The 10,506-nt window shown below is 57.6% G+C and overlaps 1 protein-coding gene across 1 annotated transcript; it reads right to left on the bottom strand.

The window, feature by feature from the left end:
* Positions 1–147: 147 nt before the first annotated feature.
* E2F2 (E2F transcription factor 2) lies at positions 148–8,573 on the bottom strand. The gene is made up of 6 exons (XM_059488760.1): positions 7,946–8,573; positions 3,017–3,104; positions 2,445–2,664; positions 2,183–2,341; positions 1,904–2,018; positions 148–1,664 (listed from the first exon to the last, which is right to left on the bottom strand). Exons 1-6 carry the CDS (start codon positions 8,228–8,230, stop codon positions 1,179–1,181), a joined length of 1,353 nt encoding a protein of 450 aa, XP_059344743.1. The 5' UTR covers positions 8,231–8,573; the 3' UTR covers positions 148–1,178.
* Positions 8,574–10,506: the final 1,933 nt, after the last annotated feature.

The following is a 10,506-nucleotide window of genomic DNA, read 5'->3' as shown; positions in this document are numbered from 1 at the left end:
TCCAACCCCTTCTCCACAAGTGCCTACAGAGCAGACTGGCCAGCTAAAAAGCCCCAAACATGGCCATTGAAACAGGAGCAAAACCAGCTCAGCTCCCCTCTCCAGCCAAACCATTCCAACATTTTGCTGCTTAGAGGAAAACAGCCCTTTATAAAACCAAAATTTTATTTTATTTCAACCCCTCCTGGGCAGAAAACATCAAGTGCCACAAGTTTATCCAAGCCAAAACATTCTCACCCACACCATCTCTTGAGCCAACCTAGAGGAGCACCAGCAACCCAAGGAAGGACAACTTAAATAGACCCACTGACAAATCCAACCCCTCCCAGCCCTGCCAGCCCCACACCAAAGGGGGAACCCGGATAAATACAGTGCAATAATTACAGATATTTAGCAAAGAATGCTACAGTTAAAAGCCCTATCCTACCCCATGTCCCAGGGCTTGTCCCAAGCTGTTTCCCAAGCTCCTCTCTGCCTCCCCCAGGCATACCGGTTCCCAGTACATTCCAGTTTTGATACTGCCAGCACCAGCAACTCCAAGAGGCTGGAGGGAGCTGGTGTGCACTGGGGCAGAGGGGCTGCAGCCCCTCAGGGAATATGGCTCCAAATGAGGCTAGAGATTTGCCAGAGCTTCATCCTTCCCTCACCCAAAGATGACTTCAGCTTTGCTGCCTCAATGGTTTTTTAAGTATATTCCAGCCGTGGTGGGGAAAATGCCACTGGAAATGACCTGTTGTGACTGTGAAGAAGCAGTTTAACTGAGGAGCAACTGGAATGACCCCAAACCATGACACAGCCCATTCTGGGACGAAGTTTCTCTGCCACCCAAGGGCACCCCTAACCCATGTGGGGCACCCAAAGGCACTCCCAGTCTACCAGCATGCCCAGGGTGGTGGGAGGTTATGGTGGGAATCGGTGCCCCATGGATTTATTGGGGGATGCTGGAATGGGTCCTGGATGGATCACAAGGCACTCTCAGAGCCCAGTGAGGTGACAACCAACCCAGGAAAGTGCAGAGAAGCCACACTGGGTGAGCAACACAAGGCCCCTCTCCCCCCAATCCTCAGAAAACCCAGTACTCCCCAACATACCCCAATCTCTCCAGTCACCCCAGAGATTCCACATGCTCAGGACACAAGTGGCCGGAGGGAACAAAGGCAATGGGGACTGGAGGACACTCAGTGCTTCAGCAGGTCTCCCAGGTCATATGTCTCAAAGAGGTCTGTTACACCCTCGTCCTCAAGCCCCCAGAGATAGTCATCCTCTTCCAGGGGGGGCGAGAAAGCAATGAAGGGTCCCAGCTCCAGGCGGGAGGGGGTGTACGGCAGCTGATCCTCTGTCTGCTGCAGAAGGTGGGCAGGGGAGCCCAGGAGCCCAGGCTCCATCTCCAGCAGTGAGCTGGGTCCCCCCTGGATTGGGAGAGGCAGAGATGGGGGTGAGAGAGGAGTTCCTGTGCTGCCCCAGCTCTGGGAGATGGGGTGGAGTGGCTGTGTGGCTGATGGGGAGCTGTTTGTCAGGCAAAGGGGTACAGAGTGGTCCTGTGGGGAAGTGACAGCAGAGGGTGCAGGGTGGTCCTTGTTGGGGCTTTCCTCCATGATCTCCTCTGGGCAGAGGTACACCTCGATGGGGCCGTTGGTGCTCTTCAAGTAGAGCTGAAAGTTCTCCTGGGAGGGCAGAATAAGGCTCAGGGGGGGCACCCAGAAGGTCACCCATATCCAACTCCACTAGCCCCAACCCATGAGGGATCCAACTGGGGCATTGCAACCCTTGAAGGACCAGCTCAGAGTCAAACAGCCCCATGGAGACACCCCAAAACCACCCAGGGTCATGCTAGGCTGTGTCCTTGGGATACCCTAGAGGGACCCATCAAGCGTGTCACGGATCCAGCAGCACCCACACACACCTGGCTGAAGTCTGGCACCTCCAGCTGCGTCTCAGGGGGAGCCTTCACGGCAATCACCGTCTGCTCCTGGAAGCTGCTGATGGCACGGAGGTCCTGGTAGGTGACATATGCCAGCGTGGACAGGGACGAGGTATAGGAAAAGGAGGGGCTGCAAGCAGGACATAACCATTGCATCCCTCCAAGCACCCCCCAAGCCCAGGGGAATACAGCTGGAGGAGAAGGGGCTCAGAGAGATGCCCAAGACCCTGCCCTCCCTCCCATCTCCCTCAGCAAGGATATCTCTGGTTGGACTCATTGTCAGCCAGCTGCTGGATCTGCAGGGCACAGTCCTGCACGAGCTGGTCCAGCATCCTCTCTGTCCTAGCCAGTTCGGCCAGTTCCTCATGCAGCACTTGTTGCTTCGCCACCATTGCTGCATCCTCAAAGATCCCTGTCCCCCTGCCAACGGAGATGGCATCTGAGTGATGGCACAGCACACGCTACATGTGTCCCCAAGCTACGTGTCCCCCACCCTGCCCCATCCCTGTGTCCCATCACTTACATCCACTGGATGTGGTTCTTGGATTTCTTGCGGATGAGCTGGATGCCCTCCAGTACATTGGTGATGTCGTAGATGCGACGCTTCTGGACCTCCAGCACCTCGGCAGCTCGATTCAGATCCACAACACCGTCGGGAGACTCATTCAGCAAATGGATGAATTTTTTGGTGAGCAGCCCCAGTGAGGTGTCGTAGCGAGTCTTCTCCCCAGGAGACTTGGGGGCTGTGGGGAAAAAAGAGACCGCCCATCCTCTCCTTAATTTGGGATGTGGGATGGAGGTAACATGGGGCTAGACATCAGAGGCCACGTTTTCCTTTCTTTAGTGTCAGATTTGGGACAGAGATTATATAGGGTTGGAGAGAAGAGATCTCCCCATCCTCTCCTTAGCCAGGCCCGTGGGATGGAGGTATCACTGGGCTGGACTTGAGAGACCCCCCCCCCATCCTCTCCTTCGTGTGGGATATGGGCAGGAGGTGACATGAGGTAGCGCTAGAGGGGACATGGTTCTAAGAGGGAAGAGAAGTGGGGTCTGCTCCCCAGCTTCCCCTGCCCCATCTCACCCCACATCACTTACTCCTGGGGCTGGGGACCTGTGCCAGTGTCCAGACCTTCCCCTTGGGCGTCCGAAATTCAGGGCCCTCCAGGTCCAGCTTCCTCTTGGCCTGGAGCATGAGAGAAAACCCTGCATTGTGGCCAAGCCAGACACCCCTCTCATTTCCCCCCACTGCCCCAGGGCCATCAGCCAAGCCCCAGGTGCCACTGGATGAGCCTCTTGCAGGATTCCCTGGGTGAGGGAATCCTGCAAGAGGCTCATCCAGTTGCAATACTCCTTTTGGGAAGGGGCACAGCAGCACCCAGCAGTGAGGTGAGAGGCCACTGGGAGAACTGGACAGAGAGGAGATAAGGGGTCCCGTCACCTTCCATGACTTCCTGCACACCCTGGCAAGTCACAGGGAACCCACCAGGATTCCCCCTCACCCCCAGCTCCTGGCAGGGCTCCATGCACTGACCCCTGGGAATGCAGCAGCTCCAAAGCCAGATTCTCACCCTCCCACCCTGCCCACTGGGGTGCAGGATTTCACTTCCCCCCTCCCACCAGGTCATGGTTGAGGCAGCCGAGGGCACCCAGCTGCCACCAGCACACCTGGGACCAGCTGGGTTCAGCCCCCCCAGGACCCCTGGACACGTGTACGCAGCTGGAGGGAAACTGGGGTGAGGGAAATATGCTGGGTTCTGGGAGGAGAGACAAACATCCCTGCACCTGCTGTCCCCTCACCATGGCAAGCAGCTCCTTGAAACCCCTCCAGGAACCCTGAGCAGCACTTGGGCAAAGGGCCCCAGGGAAAAATACAGCAGAGTAAATCCACAGGAGAACTGGAGGCTGTCACCAATCCCCCCGCCCCCCCCACCAATACAAACAAATCCCCCAAGACCCCTTCACACGCACAAACACGCACAGGGTGATTTGTGGAGGAATGCTTTGGCTCAGCAGCAAAAAGAAGACCCCCAGCCCCATCCCAAGTCCCCAGCAGTACCTGCTCCCAGGCCAGGCTGTCCCACAGGGTCCCTCCCAGTACATCCCGCATGGCACCCAGGTCCCTGTGCCGGCTCCGACGGCGGCTCCCTTGGGAGCACAATGCACTGTGCAGGGAAGGGTTGGGCACCTCGGCCTCGTTCCCACCCGAGGGGGCTGGTGGGAGAGGCGCCAGGGGCTGTTTTCCTCCCCCCAGGGAGCCAGGTTGGTCCCGAGCTCCTGTGGGAATCTGTTCCCTCCCACCCTTCCCCTAGCAGGTTTTTCCCAGTGAACTTGCCTCCAACCCCAGCCTCGTGGCCCCAGATCTGCCCCGCAGCTGCCGGCACCACAACAGTTAATGCTGAGCGCATGGGAAACACCTGCCTCAGATAAGACCCCATCCATCTGCCAGCACCCTGCCCCCCGCCGGTATCCCTTGCTTCTCCAGCATGGATGGCCATGGCCAATGTATGTTGCCATCACTGTTGGAGAGATCAGCTGCACCCCACCTACCCCAAGTCATGGGGAAACTGAGGCACAGAGCAACCCACAGCAGGTCCTGGTGTTTCCAGAGACCTCCAAAGCCCCCGAATCCCCCGTCCCCATGTGTAGGAGGGGATAAAGGGGACTCCTGCTTCCCCAGGTGCAGTTTTGGGGGTTTAGTGGGCTCAGACAGCGGCAGGACCCTGAGTTCTGAGGCCCACCAGCAAGGGACAATGGACAAGGGGCTCCCTCTTCTGACCCAGCTGCCATCCCCCGAGCTGGGCAGGACTAGGCACAGCGAGTGGCTCCCAGCACCCTACCGGCACTGGGGGAAGGGTGGGGGGGGGAAGATGAACCAGAGTAGGTAGGGGAACAGGGACCACACCCAAAGACCCCCTCCAAGACGTGGCAGGACCACCCCACACCGCTTGCCAGCCCCCATCCATGGCTCTCCAGGATGTGGGAATATACCATCTACATGCAATATGGTGGTGGGAAATCAGGCTTGACCCCAAAATTTCGGGTGTATATAAGGCAGTGAGGGGGCAGGCTGGGCCCCCTGCCAGCTCTGCCTGCCAAGCAGCCCTGAGCCCAGCCCTGGCGCCAGGGGCTACACCCTGAGCCCAGCCCAAGCATCAGAGCATCCCTCAGCCCCCCCGCGGAGGGCTTCTCCTGCCAACCTTCCTTTCAGCAGCATCCGCTGCCTTCTCCGGGCTTGCCCGGGCTCTGCCCGGTCCTTCACAGGGCCCCCCCCCGTTCCCTCTTTCACCGGGGGCGTGGGAACGCAGCGCCTGGGGCTGGGCGCCAAGGGCCACTCCAGGATCCTGCTGCTTGTGCTGAGGGGCTGCTGGGTCACACCCTCACAGGTGGGTCCCCCACTGCCTTGGGGGTGGCTGAGGGCTAGTAGTGCACGAGAGGCAGACAGGGGAATGGAGGCTGATCCCAGATCTGGGAGACAGTGAGACCACCGTGCACTGGGGAAGCAGACAGTACCCTCAGCCCAGGCGCTGCTCCCTACTCTAGGGTGCAGCCAACATCTGCATCCCCTCCAACAGCCCCATCCTGGGAGATGTTTCCCGGTAGTGAGGAGTTTTAAAAGCCATAGCCAAAGAAGCCTCTCCAAGGGCAGCAGCACAATCACCACTTCCCCACCCATCCCTCCCCCAAAAATCCCCCCTTTTGCCTATGCAGAAAACCCTTTGATGGGATCAAGGCGGGATGGGACTATGTCACCCCTGTAGAATCTGAGGTGCTGCTGAGCAGGTTCTCCCACAACCCACAGGCACTGCCAGTCTTGGGTGCTCTTTGCACAGATGGCTCAGGCCTGCCAGTTTGTTCAGAACCACAGAGGACTCTTGTTCCTGTTCAGGGTGAAGAGCTGGGATCCCATGGCAGAAACACCCCTCTCTCCAGTGCTCTCGCATAGCCCTAAGCCCCTGTAGAGACCAAACATGGGCAAACACTGATGACGGGATTGGCATGGGCTAAAACCACTCCAAAATACACATTTTTCCCTGAAGGAAAACACATTTAATTACTCCAGAACCCTCAAATTGGAGAGTATGGTAAACATAAGGCTTTTTCGGACGGTGAGAGACAACCCATCCTGCTTTCCCGTGGGGTGATAGGCTCCTCCATGTGATCCCAGATCACTCATGTGGCACATAGCCGTTAGGAGCGGCTGCAATTGCCCTGCTTGGGAACTGGGAGGAAAGGCTGGTATCTGATTGCCTGCACACAAAGGCTGTGCCATAAACAGGGTGTGTGCGGCAGGAACCCCAGCTGTCAGGGCTTTGAGCGCCATACTGGGGCTGGAAACAGTATCTTCAGCACCACAAATGGGATAATGGCAGCAGGAAGTGGGGAGAGGGGGGAATGCCTCTCCAAAGCCACCAAGGGGGAGAGAGGAGCGTGTCGTGTCCCCAGTTGTCACATGAGCCCCCAGACCCATCACAGCACACGGAACATCTCCTTGTGTGGGTGATGATGGTGGTGATGACAAAGAGGCAGGTAGCCCAAAACCTCTTCATCCCAGATGTCACTTAAGGACAAGCACTTCATGTCCCAAGTGTAACACAAGACCCTCAGGCCACTCCCCAGCCACATTTAGGGGACGGTGGCAGGAAGGAGTACCCTGAGCACTGGAGTGGGTGATGATGATGATGACAAAGGGGCCACTAGCCCAAAACCAGCTCTGCACACCCACAGAAATGGTACTGGGAGTCTGTGGGGTGTTTTTAAGGGAGGGGGCAGAAATGATGGTGTCTTCTTAAACAACAGACCTTGGCAATGCAGGATGTCTCACACGGTTTGGAGACAAAGAGGCCAGAGAGGAGACAGGTGGTCCCAAAGTCCCCCGGGATGGAACTCGAAACAGCCGCATCCAGCCCCCCAGCCATGGTACAAACGGGATGCAAAGACACTCCCTCTCCCTCCGCTGCAGCAATGTCCCCAGCTGGCACCAAGCATCAGGGATTGGGAAAAGGGGAGGGGGCGGGAGAGGAATAAATAAATAAATCAAGCTTTGGGAACACTGAATCAGTGTTAGTGGGGTCTGGGATCCCTCCCAGGACCGAGGAAAACAGAGGCGCACAGTGAGGGCTGGATGTGTGCCCAGGCTGGAGCAGGCAGGAATTAAATGCCAGCTGCTGGCGGGGCCGACGACTCGGAGGGGGCCCTCCGGGAGCAGGGACAGGCTGGGCAGAGCCTCCTATGTGCCCTGACAATGGGCACGGGGCCAGCCTCACTTGTGCCTCGCTTTCTCTGTTTAGGGGTAGCTTTGTAGCTTAGTGTTGAGCTTTATAAACACAACCGTGACCCCGTGGCTTGGCGGCAGGGATATGGGACAGCAACCCCCTACCCAACTCCCAGCAGCAGGGTCTGAGCTATAAAGCCTTGGGGTGATCCGTGGAGGATGAGACCCCTCCCAAAAATCTGACATTGCCAGCCCCACTGTAACCACGGAAAGAAACCAAGCTTAGAAAGCAACCCCTGTTCTGTGTCCCCCCACCTGCCCGGGTCACCTCTGGGGGTCACAGCTCCAAAGTGGGGAGAGCCAGTGGGCACGGCTGGTGCCCCCTGCCCACAGCAGGCAGGGGGTCTGCCTGTACCCATTCCTCATTTCCCCACCATAAAAAGGGCTTCTCAAAGCGCCTGGGATTGCTGACCCGGTGTTGAGGCACAACCCGGACTTTTTGCAAGCTGGAGAAGGGCAATGAGGCCGAAAAAGGCCAAGAAGCGGAAGCTGGAGCCCCGGGCACGCAGGGGCGAGGGGAAGTTGAGAAACATCTGAGCCATTTCTCTGCGACTTCTGATTTCAGACTTCACCCTCCCCCACCCCCAGAAAGACACATTAGAGGGTGCAAACTCCAATATAAGCTGGAAAATTTGAGAGGGGGGCTGTACATGCTGAGGCCACCTACCCCTTGCTCCCCACCCAGCACCATCCCTAGCCTCCCGTGCCCCTGAAGCAGCACCCGAGAAAGAGACGGGATGCAGACATCTTACCGGCAGCCGTCCCGCCGAGGCCGAACAGAGGGTCCTGAGCTCGGGACCTTGGGGGGTGTCACAGAGGCACCCGCACCGCAAAGCGGGGGCGCTGACAGCCGCTGGCGTGTAGACCTGGGTGAAACAGCCTGCGGATAACGGGGGGCTGCCCAGGCTGGGAGCCCCCGGATCACAGGAGACCATCACTGACATGACCTTCTTCGGGTGGCGGTGGGGAGGGGGAGGCGGGAGGGCGGTACCCCCCATCCCCGGGGAGGGGGACACTCCCCTGGGGACCCGCAGCATTGCAAAGTCCTTTCTGAGAAGCCCGGCCCGGGGAAGGGGGCAGGAGCACCCCGCGATTCTGTAGCCGGGAGCGGGGGGTCACAATCTCAGCCGGGGCATTTTGGGGGAGCGAGAAGGCGTTCCGGCGGGCGATGTCACCGGCCGGTCCCCAAATTGCCCCCCAAAAAACCCGCAGAGACGAATGCGGCGGCGATGCCGCCGAAACCGGCGGAAAATTCGCTTTTGGCCCCAAAAATCAGTCGCACTGGGGCCATATGGGGCCGGGGTGGCCGGAGAGCGGCCCCGCCTGGGCCGGGACCCCCGTGCCCGGCTCCACTCCCGCCCGATCGCGCCCGGCCCCGAGCGCTTCTTTTCTTTTTCTTTTTCTTTTTTTTTTTTTTTTTTTCCGGTTTTTTTTTTAAGCGCCAAAACCCGTGCCGCGAAATTCGGAATTCCCGCGGAAAATGCCGCGTGCTGATTGGCTGTCGCCGCCGTGGCCCCGCCTCTCCGCTGCGGCCGGGAAGGACCTTAAAGTGGCCGCGCGGCGGGTGGGGTCATCGATGCAAATAAGGGGATGGACCTTCTTGAGACCACCTGCTGGGGGTAGGGGTGCCTGTTTTGCGGGCGGAGGTCTTTTGCGTTGGGCATCAGGACTAGGATACATTTTCTGTTACTTATTTTTTCGAAGATACTCCCCCCCATCAATCTGGTGGGGTCCACCCTGGGGGCTGCGACCCTCCAACCCCATCATCCCGCATTGCTCACTATCTCTTATCTCCATCAAGCCCCAGTCCTCATCTTCGCATCCTTATCCCACCCTTCCCATCGCTCCCCCATCCCTATCCCCAGTTACAGCAACCCAGGGTAGGGGAGAGGGAGCCACCTCTATTTAAAACAAAAATTTTGGCCTCCACCAGCCAGAGGCTGTCAGGTACCTCCTCACCCTGCAGACAGGTGACAGTGCTGTTGGTGGAGGGCAGGGATCTCAGAGGGGCTCAGCATGAGGAGATTTGGCCCCTGGTTCACTCATAGTTCATTCAACCTGCCACCCATTGCTCCACATGCACCCCACCCACGTCCTTAGAATGAATGCACCAGGTCTTCCTGGATAAGTGGAGAGAGAAAAAGGGGATGAAGGGCACCCAAGCCGGCCTACAGGGTATTTCAGAGTGCAGCAGTAACAGGAATCACCGAGGCAATGGCAAACTCCCGAGCGAGGGCAACTCTGACCCTTACTGGCACCAGTAAAAGGCCACCGCAGCTACTGAGACAGGCAGGGGTTTAATTCTGCTGAGGCAACCAAGCCACAGCAGTTGGTTTCCCTTCGTCCCTCTCTATCACCTTGTTTGTCTCTGTCCCCTGGTTCCTTTCCATTCCCTGATTTGTCTCCATTACCTGGTTGGTAATGGAGACAAATGCCTCCACCCATTCATTCCTCTCCATTTTTCTTCTCTCCATCATTCTCCTCTCCAGGAAGAGCCAACTTCATGCTCAGGTTGGGATAAGGATAATAATGTGCAGAGGTGGACTTTTGTGTGAAGAAGCCTCCTGGAATACAGACAGATGGATACACATGCTGGGCATGGCCTCTGCTATGGACAAGGAAGGACACTCAGGTGGGAGAGGCACCTAAAAATGTGCCAGGAGCCTTGGATCAAGGATAGTCATTTGCCTCCCACCGTGCAAGACTTTGAGGCAGAACAAAAGGCCTGGCAGCAGCGACGCTACCCCAGCTGGGCAGTGCAACTCCTGTGCCAGGAGTGTGGCTGAGCTTGGCAAATCAATCCACCCAGACCTTCTTCTCCCTCTCTGTGGGAAGAAGGCAAAGCTGTCCTGATCCCAGTGCATAAAGACAAGGCCATGACCAGCAGCGTGGATAAATTTGTGTCAATTGCCTGCCTTGGGCTCGCTCCAGTGGATGACTCTTGGGATAAGGACATTGGGGTATGGGGTGGGCCTGGCAGCTTGTGTCCTCAAATCCTCCAGTTTGGGCAAAGCAGAGGTGACATCCACGCATGTTGGTAGTGTGACCTCACTGGGGCAAGGGCTGACCCAGAAGGTGGGAAAACTTGTTGGCCCTCATCCCCTCAGCTGTGCTGTGCTGTGAGTCAAGGGCATGTTTCCCACTACCCAATATTTGCTCAATAAGCCTTTTACAGCCATGGCTTTCCACCAGCAAAGTCCTCTCCCATACTGGAAGACACAGATTTGTATCTTCCTGTGACACCAAGGTGTCCAGAAGGGCAGGCCCTGCACCAGCTTCTGGAAAGGACCTTGGAGACTATTTATTTCACTCT

This window comes from Ammospiza nelsoni, chromosome 25 (genome assembly GCF_027579445.1).
Source record: "Ammospiza nelsoni isolate bAmmNel1 chromosome 25, bAmmNel1.pri, whole genome shotgun sequence".
Lineage (NCBI taxonomy): Eukaryota > Metazoa > Chordata > Aves > Passeriformes > Passerellidae > Ammospiza > Ammospiza nelsoni.
The sequence above is the reverse complement of the archived record's forward strand: the minus strand, read 5'-3'. Positions and strand labels throughout refer to the sequence as shown.

Coding starts and splice junctions, on each gene's coding strand:
- E2F2 (XM_059488760.1), bottom strand. CDS start 8,230: ATGCTGCGGGTCCCCAGGGGAGTGTCCCCCTCCCCGGGGATGGGGGGT. Junction 3,105..7,945: donor CCTCGGCGGGACGGCTGCCG/GTAAGATGTCTG, acceptor CTCATGCTCCAG/GCCAAGAGGAAGCTGGACCT. Junction 2,019..2,182: donor GACAATGAGTCCAACCAGAG/ATATCCTTGCTG, acceptor GTCCCTGTCCAC/GCTGGCATATGTCACCTACC.